The sequence below is a fragment of the Opisthorchis viverrini genome (assembly GCF_000715545.1).
Source record: "Opisthorchis viverrini unplaced genomic scaffold opera_v5_205, whole genome shotgun sequence".
Lineage (NCBI taxonomy): Eukaryota > Metazoa > Platyhelminthes > Trematoda > Opisthorchiida > Opisthorchiidae > Opisthorchis > Opisthorchis viverrini.
Genome location: NW_008751865.1, coordinates 140,917 through 159,348, shown reverse-complemented (window position 1 = coordinate 159,348; position 18,432 = coordinate 140,917). Strand labels below are relative to the sequence as shown.

The 18,432-nt window shown below is 44.6% G+C and overlaps 1 protein-coding gene across 1 annotated transcript in view; it reads left to right on the top strand.

Moving 5' to 3' along the window:
• Nucleotides 1–18,432, top strand: part of T265_08236 (hypothetical protein) — a gene marked incomplete at both ends in the record, with an annotated part of 101,496 nt that overhangs the window by 59,358 nt on the left and 23,706 nt on the right. The window contains 3 exons of the mRNA XM_009173983.1: nucleotides 10,794–11,019; nucleotides 13,001–13,081; nucleotides 14,902–15,010. Coding sequence (XP_009172247.1) covers nucleotides 10,794–11,019; nucleotides 13,001–13,081; nucleotides 14,902–15,010 — 416 coding nt within the window. The remainder of the gene's footprint in view (nucleotides 1–10,793; nucleotides 11,020–13,000; nucleotides 13,082–14,901; nucleotides 15,011–18,432) is intronic.

Here is an 18,432-nt window from a genome sequence, read left to right as displayed (position 1 = left end):
CTACACATCCCAAGCGAATACGTGTATACACAGCTGTGTAGAAAACACAGTTTAAAAATCGTTCAGATGTAGCACCCTTTCGGTGCCTAGTTGCCATGCCACCCGAGGGAAGCACGAGGGCCAGGATACTGCCAGGTTGCCCAAGCCTAAACAGAGGAAGTCGAGAGGCAGGGGTCAGGTTCGATCCACGGACCTTCCGGTCAGTAAATTCGCACTCTTACTACTGAGCCATCTCGCCCCACATAATATGCCAATAGCATGGCAACCATCAATCATTTTCTACGACTTTTGGCCAGTAGAAAAGCTAGTGAGGCATTGAAGCCAGGTATTCTATTGGGAGATGTTCATCTATCTCATTACATCCAAAAAAGGAAAGAAGCATGCGACGAACTCTGTTCTTAAGAGCGGTGTCTTAGACGGATTGATGAATTAGTCAACGCCATGGGCGACCCCCCGTCCCATTCGGGTAAGACTGAAACCCCCCTTAGCGTCACATGACCTACACCCATGATGGCGAAAAAACTATCATGTTTGTTTCGCCCACTTGTCTGCGTGTGCGTCGGGAAATTGCGCGTTCTGTTTACACACCGCATTAACGTAATGCTTGATCCAGAGTTTTCACACGTTCACAAAAAAAACGTGTAAACGTCGTGAGAAGTTTGGCAAATACCACGCCCACTTCACCTGACCCAAATGCACTCAGGGTGGTTGATGACGTGTCCCAGTAAGAATAGCGCTTTTCCAGATGTGTCAGAAGCGGCTTGGGGGGGGAGGGCACATGTACCGAGAAGTCGGGATCTAACAATTTGGGGATGACCTGTCGTCCCAACTAGGCAAAACGCCCAAGGGGATGGATGATCAACGCCTTACGGATGGACTGGGGTCGTTTGACGTTACCTNATGCATACAGGTGTTTTTCACAATGCTTTTGTTCACACAAAAACAGCCGAACAAAATAAGTTTTGTTTTTCCCTAATGCATACTCCGTAGTAAGTAGTTTACTCAAATGTATATGAACCTATAAAACTTCCGGAACAGTTTCCTGCTCAGGGGAAAATTAGGCATTTCTATGATAGCCTCGCTTTACCTGAAGAGGACGTAAAACAAATGAGTTGTTTGCGTGCTTCTTGGAGATTAGAGAATTATTTACAAGGGCTAGTTTACGGAACATTCCAGAAGTTGTGTGTAATCTGGTTGAACTGCCGGTTCTTTCATATCAAAGTCAAAGAATGGGGGTAAATTCCGTGGCCATAAAAACAACGGAAGCTCTAGGATCATGACAAGTTTTTGGGAGTAATTTTCTAGCAAAAACGTTTTGCAAACTGTGGGTTTGTGTATTTTTTCTTTGAATTTTGTTTTGTTAATTTGCATGCCACAAACTATACAAGCTATGGAATGATACTGCATCTAATTACATTTGGTACTCAGCACCATACTAAGCCGTTCATTAGACTTGAGGTTATCGTCGCATGAGTCCCAGTTGATCCCATTTTTTTGACATCTACCATCGAACGCCAAGTTAATAGTTGACCGACCAAACCGCTGCAAATATTGTGAACAATTTCTGACGGTTTGAGCAACTGCCTGCAACGTCCGAAATAGGCAAGTGAAGCGGAGAAGAAGACGCTCGATGGAGCCGGTTCCAACCCTAACACAATTCCACTCACAGCGAAATAATAGAGACTGACGGTTGAAACAAAATTCCTAGGTTACCAAATAGACCAGCGCCCGAATTACGATATTTGCTTGACATGAAAAATTGAGAATTTTGGATTGCAATACAACTAAAAAAACTTTCCATAATAATAAAAATAAAAATATCATGAACGAGAGATTCATCTGGGTAGGAAAAACCAAATTTGTTTGCAAATGAGTGTATTACGCTAATCCCGTGAATCGCTGTTTTTGAAATTGCGATGACTATTCGCCCTTAAGTAGTTTCAACACTAAAGTGCAGTTACAGGAGAAAAACGGGGTAGTTTCTAGAAGTGGTCTCTAATTTAGTGAGACTAAAAGGGAAAGTGGATTCACAGAAAGTATTTTTTGGCGTTTGATACGGTCGGTTCAATGGTTCTATAACTATCCTCAAAATTGGCAACCTGAAAGCAATTCAGTGAGTGTCGCCTCACTACTCGCAAACGATGAGTAATATGCGCACAAACGCGAAATTTTTCATAGGTGGCGATAGCTTTCCTCTGGGAATTCACCACTCAAAGAAAGCCATTTTCATGTTATGTGAATATGAATTCGTATTACTGGAGGATCAGTTATTTCACATCCCACTCCGGTAAGCCATCCTTGGGCTGTTCGGAATTCTATCCTCAAGGTTGTGGGTTCGAACCCATGTGCGACTCCATGAAGTTTGCAGTGTGGCTTATGTCCACTTAAGAAAGGAGTATCTGGACAGTGCTTGTTAACTTTGTAGCACAGACTGACTTTTATCTGTTCGACGAACTTGGGGGTTGACAGTGTACGGCACTTAACCTCTTCTCCCATATGACTATTCTTTAACCAATTTACTTGGCTCTTCTGGCACTATTTGTGTCTATTGGACTTCCATAACCCTAGTGAGCCCTGTTCAGTTATTCAGTAACCGTAGCACGGAGAGGGAGACTGGTTGGATGTAATTACCGCCATCTGGTTGATGGATGGCCCACAACCTGAGGCAACGAAATGTATCGGTGGATGCAATGGAAAAACCGTTTAAGAGAGCCAATTCGCGGTAGTAAGCAAGACTGACTTGACGCCGATCGCCGGTTAACCTGTAGATCTTGAAACTTACTCGCGATTTGAATGAAGGACCCCACTTTTACCGCCTGGATACGCAGTACATTTTCTCTGCTGAAAACTAATCAAAGTCCCACGAACGTTTCGCCCTGCTTGGAACTCGTCACGGTGGTGCAGTTCCTGACCTCCCATCAACCTCATGTTCTGCTTGAGTGCCAAATTGTGGGCAACCAATTCAGTTTTCAACGGGAAACCTAGCTGAATCTCTTTCGTTTATGACGATCTTCGACTGAACGCACTGCGCGAGACCACCTCAAATTCCAGTCGGCAAGATCACTGAGATAGTGCAACACATTATTCACTCACAAAGTTACTGGAAACTCTTCTAAGTTGAGTCTCCTGGCACAACCAAGTTGGTGTGCGAATGAGGGTGTGTGCCAACTTTCATCCAATCCGAGTTCAAGAACATACCTAAGGTTGGCAGGAACACGTGGACTGATTCCAGTGGATGAGCTGAATGAACTATCTTGTAGGCTTCGACAAGTGTCCTCATTTGAACACAAAATCGATTTGGAGAGAAGAGTCGACAGAATTCAACTGGATCTCTCGTTTAGGGTGGTCACCTTCAGCCCATGTTTCTGTCGAAGTGTTTTCAGCAACCTTGCGACTAGTATGTTACATCTATCCTGAAGCTATATGTGGCGGTGATCTGGTGGCAGTATTGACCCACTCACGCGATTGCGTAGGGCAGAAATAGTCACGTGGGTCAGTGCAGTTCAGTCCGAGGAGTGAGAAGTATTCCAACAGAGTGAGTGTTGATAAGTAGCGCTTTTCAGAGGGCTGTTAATTCGCTGAGTACTATTCGTTGGGCAGAATACCAAAGCTTTCCAAATAATGTGGAACTGGAAGACTGACAAACTGCCAGGCTGACTGATTTCCTTATTAAGTAAGTAAGTAAGTAAGTAAGTAAGTAAGTAAGTAAGTAAGTAAGTAAGTAAGTAAGTAAGTAAGTAAGTAAGTAAGTAAGTAAGTAAGTAAGTAAGTAAGTAAGTAAGTAAGTAAGTAAGTAAGTAAGTAAGTAAGTAAGTAAGTAAGTAAGTAAGTAAGTAAGTAAGTAAGTAAGTAAGTAAGTAAGTAAGTAAGTAAGTAAGTAAGTAAGTAAGTAAGTAAGTAAGTAAGTAAGTAAGTAAGTAAGTAAGTAAGTAACATGTTCAGTCGCCCATGGACACACGGTTGTGTTCAAGCGCTGGATGGAGGGGCATGGGTTCGAATTTCCCTACTGGGGTTTCGCGAGGTGCGCATCGCTGACGATTTTCAGTAAGAATGAAGCAAATGTACAGTGCTCCTCCGCTTTCTGACATAAATTAGTTTCCCTGGAAAGACGAAACCTCGATTTGAAACAGACTTTTCACAAACGGTGTTCTTTGCTGAAAAACATCGGATTCGTAAAAAACTTTTGCAAATTTGAGACCACCAGGGTGATAACCTCGTCAGGTTAGCCGTCATCATCAATCTGTTTGCTCCCTGCCTGTTGTGTACTTTCGCCCTCCTAGTTGCTAGGCCAGAAAAACTTCCCACTCTATGTAGAACCTGCGGTGAGGTTAGTTCCACTCTTCAAGCCATATCCATAAACCACACTACCCCCGCCGTATTTTACTGTATTTGCTCAACAAAGCAGTCTGTTCGGTAAACATCGTTAGTTGACTGTTACGGTGGGGGAGAGGGGAACCGAAACGAAACGAAACGGTCCCCACATACTGACTTTATCTCACTAGGTGAGATAAAATTTTGCTTGTAGAGTTCCTTTTCAGCTTATAAACAGGTCGCGCGGTTTGATTCTACGCCCATTGGAAGCTTCTATCCAATCGAACGGGTAAACAAGGGTCATTTTAGTTGGGTGTCTACAAGATTCCCATTTCTCCAGGAAAAAAAGTCGGGCGATTCCCACCACTTATCTCAGATCGGCTAAAAAGAGGGTAACTAGCTTCTCAGATGATTCTATACTGTTTTTCATGGCTTGACTGGATACTTTTTCCTGTTGCATTAGTGAAATGAGAGCCCAAGAAAGCTCAATGGTTAAGGTGCGAGTGACTGACTGGAAGGTCCGTGGTTCGAACCCAACAATAGTATATCGACTGCTTTTGTTTAGGTTTGGGCTACCTGACAGTATCTTAACCCTGTTGCTTCTTTCGGTTGGCATGGCAGCTAGACCCTGAAATGTGGCTACAGCCGAACGATTATTGCTGTTATCATGAAATGAAACAATTTAAACTTGAGACAGCGTAGGTCTAACGTGAGCCAGTTGTGTGTGTTTCAATCTCTTATATCGACCGGCTTAAACTGGCCGTATCAGTGGATAACTTACTGAGGCGCACCTCACGGTTTGCACTGCATCAAGTCGAACCGGCTGCACAGACAATCAATTCCAATCCGGCTTAGACTGAGCCCACTTCGAGCAGCCTCCTGGTTGGTCAGCAAGTGACCTTGAAAGCAGACAGCCTTGTGCGAGGGTACACATCCGCACACTGCTGTGCATTACAGCAATGACTTAGGCCTAATTCAGGGGGGCAGTTTAGTGGTTGTCTTTCCTGGATGATAACGATTTTGAAACAGATCAGTTCTTTAGGGACCGACTGATTTTCAGTTGCTTTAATCTAGACGTCTACATTTGGACAAATGACTTCGCTGGTCTAGAGTCTTGTGTTGTGTATCGATCGGCCGGTCAGCTAGGCATGTGCTTTGCTCCCGTACTGGCCATTTGATTTCGTAATAGATGTAACAGGATTTTCACCTGACATGCCATAGCTTGACAGCTGAACTACCTCCGTCTTGTCGTACTAGATATCGAGAGAGGAATCGGTCATCATGACAGCCGAAAAGTCCATCTGAGATTGAATGCATGACGTAACAACTCCTAGAAGAGGTCTTTGAAGTGACGCTTGGTATTTTGACAGAGAGAAAAAACAACAAAAGTGGAAACCTGTGCCATGTCTTTTCACACGAAGATAGTGGATAGTTTTATCAACTTTTGCTTGCATGAAAAATATGGTTGCGACAGCTGTCAAAGGGTTTTCAGCGACCTTATGAGTAGTCTTGTTCAAGCAAAGATGAAAGCAAGATGAAATACGAAACGGCCTTTGTGCAACACGTTCATGATAGAGAGACTGAACCAGGGTTCATTTGATATCCCTGTTGATGACAGTTCAGTGAGTGAATCTTACTGATGGCGTACAATTTGGCACACAGGTGGAACACAAGTTTGAGGGAAACTCGAAGGCTATGTTCACCTGCTGAGCCTGAAGAAGGCAGAACACAGTTGTGAATAATAAGCCAAGTTTTGAGGCCAAACATTGTTCACAAACTATACGCCTTAGGTTGGTTTACCCATCGATCGGTTGGTCTGATCATGGTCGACTGATGACTGTGCTCTCTACACATGATTGGTTGGTTTGCTTATTCAAATGGCTGCGCTTACGTACCTTCACATATGTCGGTTTTACAGCACAGGACCTCCCTGGATGATTCCGATCTAAGGGTACTGCGCTGGGCACAAAAGTGCGTTAAAACAACTTGTGGTGGTTGGGTGCAGGTGGCTTATCAATCCACCATCGATCTATTTGTCGCGTGGAATATTCTATTCATCCTCGATCGAATGTTTTTGCTCCCGAAACGCCACTGACTTTAATACAGTGACTAACATTGATGTTTTTGGGATCCCGTCATCAGGTCAATACATATATACTAGCCATAATTCGAATAGATAATGAAAATAACTAGCTGAGACTGCTTACTAGATTAGACTAGACCCATATCATATTTCATTGGATGAACCGTGGAACAACTTGGTTGGTCGATTCGTGTCACATGACCAATGCAGAGTCAGCGCCCGCAAGAATCGTTTTTGCCGGCACCGTATCAGATTACGCAGTAATATGGTGTGACTAATGCTGTTGTGATCAAGCCACTCCGTTGGATCGATACTGGCAGCCTATTGGGTACTCGGTGGACGGGTTGAAACGATTCGTCCGGATTGACCGGTGTCAATTATGTAGAACACGATTGAGTTTTTTTCCACTGAACCGTTGAGTCTAGTTGGGTTTCGGCAACAGAGATGCTCACGTATTCTCTAAACAGGTTACCGTGACATGTGCTCAGCGTATTCCACTGAACAGCAACAGAAGAAAGAATAAACAACCATATTCTGGTTGAGGAGTCACTGAATTCTGAAATGACGCTAACGTGCTCCAAGCCAACGATTATCCGGAGAGATTCATAACCAAGTATATGCCCGAACACCCGATAAAACTATCTGTCTGAAGCCAGTCTACTTGAGTCTACCCTATAAAGACAATCTGTTGGCATATGGTCAAACGCCAACTGTTTACAGTGCATGTTTTCGGCCGTAACTCTGCGGTCTTGGTTTACAACCAACCCTCTGCTTGACTGGAACCTCGATGACAAGACGCCAGTCTTCACCCAGAATATGGTTGTGTATTATTTCTCCCGCTGTTGTTCAGCGACAACTTGCTAGGAGAATACGTCGGCATCGATCTTTCCGCAACTTCAAGCGTTCAACGTGATTCCTTCGTACTTCAACGGGGATAAAACTGCAGAGATGCATACATTGACCAGGCAATTTCATTTTTTGCAGACACTGCATTTGACAAAGCCGTCAGCTGTACGTGTAAACAGGATGGTCTGAGATGACAGTGGGTCCTTCCTCATGGATCATAGGCCTAGCTCAGTGAACACTGTTCGCACTCTGAATGATTCGAATGATGGTTGCTCACTGCTCACAGATTAGTTGTCAGCCTTAATGAACAGGCTTAAATTGCGTCACACCCTGTTATTTTTCTCACAAGTCCGGATACAACAACAATGCGTATCGCCTTTCAAGTAGTTTTTGGCTTTGATGATCCCTTCTGGGGTAGACCTGTCACGAAGAGATTGGACCTTACCTTGAGCACCTCAGCGGTCCATTGAACTATACTGGGGGGGGGGGTGTTCCCGTGATATTCACAGTCTCTCATACCAGATTGGTTAGAGGTCTGACGAACACAGTCTCCTGGCCCTCCAGGTTGGGGGATGGAACATGTGTGGCGACGTGTTCCGTAGAAATGGTAATACATTTGCATTTCCCGCCAAACACCGCCGGCTTGCGGTTAGGCTTTTGAGCCAAAGGCTCTGGTTGAGGACCCTAATCGTCCTCCTGTCTAGGTGTGGGCGCCCTGGCAGTATCCCAGTCCTCGTACAACCAAGACATCCTAACGGCAGAGAAGCATTGGTGTTGAACACTGATGTCGTGCTGTCGATGATGATAATGATGACGATGATGATGATGATGATGATGATGATGATGATGATGATGATAATGATGAGCGGCAAATAGTATGAGTAGTGAAAGTCTCCCAAATAGCTCGGCCCGTTTCATCACTTGGTTCGGTTCAATTTTAGCCATTTCAGACGTGTTCCTTCAGGAAACTATTCTGGAATATCTCAGATATCTTCCAGACAGAAACGTGAGATAGCCTTCGTGCAGTACATTCAGCTAGGGAGAGAGATTCAGCTGGGATTCAAGTTAGTCGCCGGTGAAAACCAAATTCCCAATCAAACAAGTGTTGTTCACGAATTTCAGGTTGACTGAAAGGAGCATTAGGAACTGTGCTAACCTGATTAGCTGGAAGAAGGGTGGTGAATCTGTCATAGGCATTCAGTAGGATTTCCGCAACCTTCAAGAAGCTATGTTAGGTTCTACTTTGTACGCCGGTAACTGTTGAGCTGCATTCACCCTCCTGCAGAATGAAGATGATTGGTAGGAAACCCCGAGGAACCGGCAAAATTGAACGAACCTGCATCCACCAAACTCATCCTGTTGTCTTAGTCAATCCTGCCATACATACACTAGAATTCATGTATCGAACATCCGAGCGCATTCGTTCCTCTACCGGTCCCCATATTCCATTGGTTATTTTATCTGGTTCTCAATCGACTGATTTCTATCGCACGATTGCCTTGTGTTTGGCACTGATATCGATCGATGGTTTTAACAGAGATGCAACCATCCACGTGACCCTCCACTTCGGTGACCCAGGTTCGACTCCCACCGATATTCATTTGTTAGTGGAGCCATCTTGACATTCAGTAGAAGTGTTCGGTTTCGGAACTTGGAGAGCTTTTCAACACATGGTTGATTGTCAAATTTCAATACTCATAAATTGACCAATAGGCCAAAAAGGGGGTGAACACACTCGGAAATGAAAACTTCGCCTCTTCGAAATGAATTCTGGTAACTAGAATCCCTGCTAGATTCACTCGTGGGTCTCGAAATTGCCAACGATAAAGCAAACTGTACAATGACTTTTCAATGGGCCAGCGAATCGATTCTATACATAAGACCAAGTTGGTCCGCGTAATTCGCTTTCATCTAGCAGCATTTACCACCACAGTTAGTACAAAGGAAACGATAACAAAAAAAATTTTTGCCCTAACAACCGTTTACATTTGCCATGATCGATCACAACCTAAACAGTGGTGGAATGAATTCTAAATGCCATTTATGCTGTCAAAAGTCAGTCAGAGTAAAGAGGAACCACACAGTTTGAGAGACAGAGATGCCAACGGTATTCACGTGACCTGATTGCAAGGCAGGTTCCTGATTGGTCGATTTCGACCGCGATGAGGGTAACGACCAAATGTGTCATAGTTTTGTTGGGGGGGGGTTATGCTGCGAACGAAGGAGGCCTGGAAGTGTTGGCCATACGTTGAAGTACTAGGGTACCATTATTAACACTTGATCGTAATATTTCCGCATGCTGTAACTGTTCACCACGATATCTTATCCCGCAGTTCACGCCGTGCAGGCCTTGAGTTTGTTGTATCGATCCATCAGCCACTCGGTGCAAAATATTCATCATCATCACCATCATCATCATCATCATCATCATCATCACCAATAGCATAACGCCATTGGTCACCGATGTTGGGCAAGTTCGCTACAGCAGGTGACCGTGTCCCCTTCATATGGTTGGTTGAATTCCCTATTGGCTTGCGTTGCAATTATGCGTCTCCGTTTCGGAATGAAGGGCGTACCTACATGGCGTTTGTGATGATGCATTAAGACTTTGCTCTCAAAAGTGTCACGAAAATGAGATCGCTGAAGGTCACTTAAGTTATATGAAGCAGTGGCGTGAACAAACATTTAAAGCAAACGACACAGGGTGTAATCTAGCCATATTCATGTGACGGCCCACGGCCACCGTTACATTCGGATTCTGTCCGAATCAGAACACGTGAAAAGAGCGGCAACAATCCTAGGCATATAGTAAGTAGTCTGTCCTCTGGCACAAACTTGGGACCACAGATTCCCGTTTACCTTAGAGCAGTTCGAAGTGACCTTGAATACCTATCCTGGACCGACAAAATCGCTCTGTATTGTGCGAACTTTGCCTGCATCCGTGGCTGGTATCATTTGTACTAGCCTTGCGCTTGTTCGTCGAATCAGAGCAATGCGAATGAATTCGGTTGAAGCACATGTGAATACATACAACTGTCTGACCACGCAGTTAGATTCAAGCTTAAAAAACTGTTCAGACAACCCCTCCCTCACTGATTTAACTGGGTTAAAGTGTTCTACTTTGAATGGGCCACTGGGAACCTCCGAGAGGATACCGATGAACACTGAGATTGTAACATCTCGCGAAATCCACTCATTTGGGTACCACTGTGATTTTTACGAAGAACCTGACTGGGATCTTTTCCAGATCCCCTAAGGGTCTTTTCCAGATGAGCCCCGTCACTTTTTCCAACTCCAATTTAATGTACGCACACAACCTTGACCTATTTTTGATAAAAATAATTCCTTATCCGCATCTAGACTCATTTTGTGCAAACATCTTCTCCGTTCGGACCTTCGTAAAACATTAAATGAACTTTCTGACGGTTTCAAATCTCGTTCATGACAAAGAGACTGCAATACGTTTTTGCAAAGCCACGGAGTGATCCATCAACAACGTTTATGCAACAATGGCCACCTTTCACACTTAGACACTTTCAACTGTTTCTGACAGGTGGGTGTGTAATGCCCGATATTGTCAGCAAGCAATGAGCCTTCGAAAGGGGATCTGCTGGGAAACCAAAGAGGTGTTCCTGTATGAATTGCCTGATCGAACTGCGGTCACTTTGATGGACACAATCCAGGCCTGCATGGCTCCCGACTCAAACACTATCTCCGATGTGTGGACATCATACCAGGGAATTGAAACGACGATTGACGTGAATTATACTCATGAAACGGTTAATCATACCGAAAACTTTTTGGATCCAATGACTGGAGCTCACACACAAACCATCGAATCTCTTTGGCACGTCTACGAGATTCAGAATGAAAGCCAATGCGGCACACATCGATATTTAGTGGACAGCCACTTGTGTGAGTTCGTTTGGAGGCAAAAGTAGCGGAAAACGGATCTTTTCATGCAAATTACTAACGATATGTCCCGATTTCACCCACTTCAATAAAAACTAAAAGTACAAATTTCATATCCCCTCGAATCTCCCTGTTATGATATTCTTTAGCTGAAGGAGATTAACAGCGAAGGTAAAAACCGGTCTTGGGCTTTCGAAAAGTTTTCAACAACCTTATGAGTAGTCTCTTTCAACTGCCGGTCGACTACCGTTCTCCCGAATGACTCTCAGTGTTTGACGAAAATTATTTTAAAAGGATGTGCAAAAATATCCATCTGTATTTACGTGCAAACGGTTGCGGTTCGTGTTCTCTCATAATCCTGTCGCACTGACCTTTCAGGGAGGCCACGTGATCGAGTTTGACTACCTTCGCTCCCAAAGTATGATGAGGAATCTCTAATGTACCCACAACAGAATCACCTGGTTGGCCGGACAATGCAGATCGATAATTCTCAGAGTCTTCATGATGAAACTTTTGTCGGACTCCTACTTGAACTCATTACGACGGTTTGGATCGGCTCTGTTGATTGGTACTCATGAAGTCCACCTTGAAAATCAATGACAATTGACGTTACTAATCTAACTCATCAGCAACAGTCCAATTACTGATTGAATTTTTTAATCAGCCCAACGATTTTCATGCAAGCGCTCTATCCGTCCGCGCAATGTGGGTCCAGGCTTGACGGAAACTCTATGAATCCATTTACCTGATAAATCCGTAGAAGGGAGAAACCGGCCATAAACTGTCAAGGGTTTTCAGCGACCTTATGAGTAGTGCATTACGCCCATAATGTGTATTGAGCTATCTCCAACACCGTATTAACTGAAACATGAGGCGGCCTGATGCAGCACATTCAGTTGAAGAAAAACTGATTCAGGTGAGTCTTCCGTGAAAACCGAACCAGTACACAAACAAATTTATCGGTGAATTTCGAGCGTTCTCTTCGCTAGTAATTGTACAACCTAATCAATGGATTGCTGGTGATTCCATAGTGTTGTAATGATGAGTTTCGAGGTGGCGGATACCTAAAGGTGGGTGACATGTGGCATGGAAAATGGAATGCGGAACGGTTCGGAAATGGTGACGGAAACTTTGAGGTGACAGAAGGATGTTACGAAAATTCTTCGCGCTGTTTGCCTTCCAGGATGGAATCCACGTGCCCCCACCCCTGTGCTTGACTGAACGATAGAGTGTTTAACAAATGGCAGTAAACTTGTCAGTTTCTACCCCAAGTTTTTGAATGAATGCTGGAGATTCGGGTGCCCCGGAGATTTCTGCGTAGGCTAACATTAGGTCCCATCCACTACCCGATTTCTTTCTTATTTCCTCTAGACGGCTGTGTTCAAACAAACCGATGTTTTTTGTTCACATTCACATCACTCTCGTTTGAACAGTCGTCCTCCTGTCCTGGCGCAATTATTCTGGTGAATCCACACCAAAGGGGGAGAGGAGCACTGAACTCGAGTTTCGCTCATCAGCAGTGCACATCCAATGGCCGTGCCGGGACTTGAACCCCGGACATCTGACATGCGAGGCAAACGCGTTACCACTATTCCACCGGCGAACGTTGGACGCTTCTGAATTAGCGTGTCTGAACGGATGAACGTGTTCACGCTTGAGCGAAGTGATTGGTATACTCGACTCACCATCGATACAACGACCCAGTAACTGTCCTGGTTGTGATGTTTCTAAGGCAGGGAAGCACCAGCGTCAACACTGATGTTGTTGTCTCTGATGTTGATGATGATGATGATGACAACGATGAAACTAACCTCTATCGATTATGTCAAACAGCCTTTCGGTCCTTAGATGCCATCCATCTCGGACAAGATGACCGCCTATGAATTACCAGATAGACCAAACTTAGCGATTCGCAAGCGAAAGGCACAGGTGGGTTCGAAACAAGAACCCTCCAGACTTTCGAGTCTTTGGGTGCAACCAAATAATCAGCGTACAGTGGACTCAACCGGTAATTTCACCAGGATATGGAATGAATTCTCCTCATACGCCACGACATCACTTTACATCAGTAGAAAAAAACAATGTTTCGAATTAGTTGGAAAGCCATACACCTATTGTTTTGAACTGGAAAAGCAGTCAGGTGTATCGATCCTGTCTGTGCATTCTCGTTACATTTTTTATCCATTTGTTGTACCAACTGTTTTAAACGTTCTTTGTTGCACGATCGGTTTGGTGCACGTTCTCAGGTGTCTGTCTTAACTCAGCTACAAACAGACTTCCTTTGCCTCGTCGAAACCTGGATTACAAAATATTCCGTAAATGAGGAGCCGAAACCGCTATTTTCCAGTTAGATTTTCCACTGGATCATCTTTGGACCTCCAGTTAAAGCACAACTTACACGGCCAAAGTCCTCAGGAGACAGATTTTAGACGGTCATTGTACAGGCAGAGTGGTTCGTTCATGCTATTGGCCGATTGGATTCGTCCGCGCCTTCTGATCAGCTGTGACGCTCGCATTTACCATTCAAACATGACCTACAGCGCGCGTTCTGATTGGTGCACCCGTTGCCACCTTGCACGCTGATCTCTTGTGCCGCCTTGACCATTTCGGTTGACTCTTGGGCAATTAGCCAGTTCACTTGAAATCACGAGACGACCACAGAGAATGCCTTCTACATACCTTGGTGCCACTTCAGGCGAAACGTAATCATACCTTCGTAAGGACTACGACAGTTAGTTGTGTTTGCTGTATTGATCCGACTGACATTACTTCATCAGTTTGTCACATCAAGTAATTTATTAGTCCATTGTTGGTTGAGTCTCACTCACACGGATACGTCCATGCTATCAGTATTCAGTTCTGATTCTATTGTCGTGGCCCCCCTCCTCTCTTCTTACACAGCTAGTTTCAAAACAATCCTTTCCACGTTACAGGATATAAAAAAGGGATACTCGAGAGTCCCCCAGCTTGACCTTCAGGGTGGCCAATTTCCCGGTCCGGCTTTTAAACAAAGGGTTTGCAGAAACGTCATTTTACTGTAAGGATCCCTGACTTTCCACAAAAGTTGCTCGAAAGTCGAAGTAATTGTACCGTGTCATCGCCTATTATGTTGAAACCAATCGTATGGTTGTTCTGACTGTGTTCGTGTGACCTACAGATACCAATCAATGCGTATCTATCTATCTAAAAATTTTAAGTCTGCTACTGAAGAGCTAAACAAATGGTATTGTATCGCTGCACGTGCCTTCTAAATTGATTTACTTGGTTCATTACTTTGCAAGCTCTCTCCACAAATAAGAACTCGGAATTTTCAAAGCATATGTTTCTCATATCAACTGTAGGTATCTTACAATGATCGTCCCTTTTCAATCTTTTCTTTCACGCGATTCTAATCAATGGTTTTCGTTCCACGCTGCTGCAACATCGTATTGACTGGATTTTCGTCATGGCAGAGAGTTGGCCACACTCAGGGGGGTGAAATTTTCCTGATTGGTTCGGCTGTATCACAGCCGCTAGCTGTGACGACCAATCAAACGACTGCATACGGAATACGCGTTCATCTCGCCCACTGATTGGTCGACTAGGCCAAGGCTGGGTTGGAACGCGTTCACAAGCATGTGGTGTGAGAGAAAACGGGAGTTTTGCTTATGGATTAGCTTAGTTCCCATCATAAAAAGCTCATAACTTCGATAAGCTTGAAGAGCCACTTAACCCCGCGGAATTAAAACGCCTACTTCATTCAAGTTTAGCATACCAGTGCACACATCTTTGCCGATATCAACGAATTCCACCACAATATGACCGCAGTTGCCGGTCGGTTGTCAGCTGGATTTCTTGAGTCAACAAATGACTCTTCGGGTAAGTAATGTTCCGCTCTTTTACCTCTCTGTTAGTCCAAATTGAATACGTTTAGTCCCATATCACACCATGCTTGTGGAAAATTTAGTGGTGAAGACTACAGCAGGGCAAAATCAGCCGATACATGCGTACCTGAATCTTGTCAGAATTTTCAGCTGGTACCCGCATATTAGAGTACTGATCACATCCAACCGTTCTCTTTAAAGATTTACACTCGGGTTCAAACAAATCATTCTGAGGAACTGGAACAAAGCTATGCACATACAGTACACGGGGTTTAAGGCTGCCCGCATTTATGAGGGTGCGTGGGATTTGCTTTCTTGTCTCGCTCCTCAGTCTTGCGGTCAGAATCGAACCGGGAGTGAAGACTATGTCAACAAGTCACGTGATATCTGGTCAATACAGGTAATGACATGAAACTGAGCGTCTGACCGAAAGTTGTACGGTCATGAGACCATCTCGTCCTACCGTAGAACATGTATGAGTGATTGGAAGGCCTCAGACCTGGTGACTCTTGTTTGAAAAGAGGGGATGCCATTCTACTTCTAAGCTGTAATGTTCACCTAATGCATTTGAACTCCGTCCGATGTATGCACGTGATTGACTGGCCACATTGTAACGAGATTTTTTTTACTTCAGCCCTACCCAGAGACTAATGAAACTCATTGACATCCGAGGGGGGGCTTCAAACAGTGCCGTATAAAGATCGCCTCGTGTTTCAGTCGGCACGATGTTCGAGAAATCGCCATGCAGCTTGTTAACCTAATTTCATTTCTCATGCTTGTTTCTAGTTGCGTGGCTAAATGACCATCGTTCTTCCCAAGGTCGAATTCGATCCTAGTATAAACTCCGTTACCGTTTTTGGTTATCGGGAACTTTAGTAGGTGATTATAGTACTACTTCAGGGTGCATTTCAGTAGGTATATTCTCCGGTTTTCTCGGGATTAAATCACCGGATGAAATCAATATAAGGCTTATTATTGCTGTTACTTACATCTGTTGTAAATAAATAAAAGTTAACGGAAAAAGTATAGGTGGCTTCTATCTACCTAACCCATAGTGGACAGACAAAAGGGGGGACTACTCTCAGTCTCATCTACTTAAGTCCACTGTGTGGCTTCTGCCGGAACCCACTAGGCTAAAGGACAAGAAGAGTAGACCGACACTGTGAGGATGATAGTCCCTGAGGCACTCACTCTTGGGTTAGCTAGCTAAGACGAAAATGTACATAATAAAAACTAACTAAAGTGAGTGACGGTCATACGAGGTTAGGAATAGCTCAGTGGTCCCCGAAGGTCCGTGGTTCGAACCTCATCCCGGAATCTCGACTGAGGTCTGACCAATCTGACGGTGCTTCCTGCTAGCGTTGTGACAGCTATGTAGTCAAACGATGTCACAGCTGAGTTACTATTATTAGTATTATTACTATCAGACGGCCATTTATAGCCGGGGCACGTGTTTATCCTCCCCTCTATAACAGCAGACCACCCGTTCTTGGCTGCTGGGTAGCGAAAAAAGGATTCACTCTAGCCTTCGTCTCGTAGAAGGCAGAAGGAAGGGGTTTACCGTCGCGGATCACCTGTCCCATCCGGCTAAGCGCAGGGGGAGTTGTGTGAAGAGCACTCGCCTACCTGTAAACCAACGCAAGCTGTGGTGGCCAGCCATTCGCGAATATACTAGAAGATTGGCAAAGTGCATTCATTCACAACCTAATTTGGTGTCCACGGGATTGTACTGCCTCATGTTTCAGTTGGTACAATGTTTGAGATGTTCGGGATACTACTCACAAGGGCATCGGAGTGTTTTCAGCAACCTTACAACTGATGTGTTATGTTGACATGATGTCTTACTGTCTGCGAGGAGGATTGATCGGAATGGGTGCAACGGGCCACAAGGAGGTCTCAGAATACCTGAACAGCATTGATCAATACGTGAAGCTATCCACACAGAGCTACTCAATTAACCAGGGAAGTAGTATATGATCCACTCAACGTTTTAAGTAATCCCGTGGTGTATTGGTGGTTTAATACCGTTCTCGCGTGGCCAAGCTTTCCCGCTTCCTCGCACCCATTTGTTAGCCTCTGACTGATTCCACGAACCATACAGTCGGAACCCAGTAGTCGAGAACCGATGAACATGCCTTCCAGGATGAGCTGAAACAAGTTATTTGGGAAATCCTCAGTGTATAAATCGGACTTTGGCCCTCTCTGGCCAATAGGATCAACCTGTTCTCGTGGTGACAAGATCATCTTTTCCGAATAACTCCTGACCTAAAAATGTGAACTAAACGGCTAATCCACCCCACAAGTCATTTCATGATCTGTTCACTTTGCCGTTGGAATATTAGGGCTAAAAGAGGCCGGCGTTATCTTGATGCCATCTTACGGCAGTGAAGCATCGGTGCTGAACACTGGTGTCATGCTGTCGATGATGATGATGATGATGAAATTTGTATCATCATTCGTTGGACCCCCCCCTTCATAAAGCTTCGAGTGAATACATTCCGATCCTCGCCAACTCCACCTTAATATTAATTTAAACACAAAACTTCAATCTCACGGGAGTAAGAAGACTGAAGACATTGTAAATATGCCAAAATCAGTACGGCTTATGACCTTCGCCTCACTTCATGTTTTGATCTCTTTTCGTTTCGATTAGGAAAGAACTAGGCCGCATCACATTGAAAAGCTCTATATGGGAGCAGAGATCCCAAATGTGGCTGGAGCGCCGGTTTGAACCGTAGATAGGGAGTGAGCGAATATCAACATTGTACCGGGAGAATGGAGCGTAGCTGCTGAATACCCAAATGTCTAAAAGCTATCCTAGTAGAACAAACTAGAGTAACCCACTGACGACGGTTTGTACGATCACCCGCTGGACAGCGTCTTTGTGACAAATGCTGAGGGACGAGGAATATCGTCCTGATGACGATATCTGTTACAGTTTAGAGGACCACGACTGGATCCTTGATCGTTGCATTCGGAACCAGTTGGCTTGAAAGGGCGTTATCCCTTCCAACGAGTCTGTCTCCCAGTAGTTGTTAAAGATAATTCCTCAAAAAAGAGTCGTGCATGAAATTCGACGTGCCTGTCCAATGGGATCCAGAAAGTTTACTCCGTACACCGGCATGGCTGGGATGGGTGAGTGGTGGTTGGCACAGAGTTACTGATCGGAAGGTCGAGCCTTGTCAGAGCTTGACAACCGTTCAGCATCTCATCCTTCACGCCTCCTGGGAGGCTGCATTGAAAGGGAGTAACAGTTGAACGACTATTCTACGCCATTATCGATTGTTGGAAGCACAGATTTGTTCGGTATTCCCCTACGATGCCTCCTGGGTGCATTGAAAGGGAGTAACAGTTGAACGACTATTCTACGCCATTATCGATTGTTGAAAGCACAGATTTGTTCGGTATTCCTTCCCC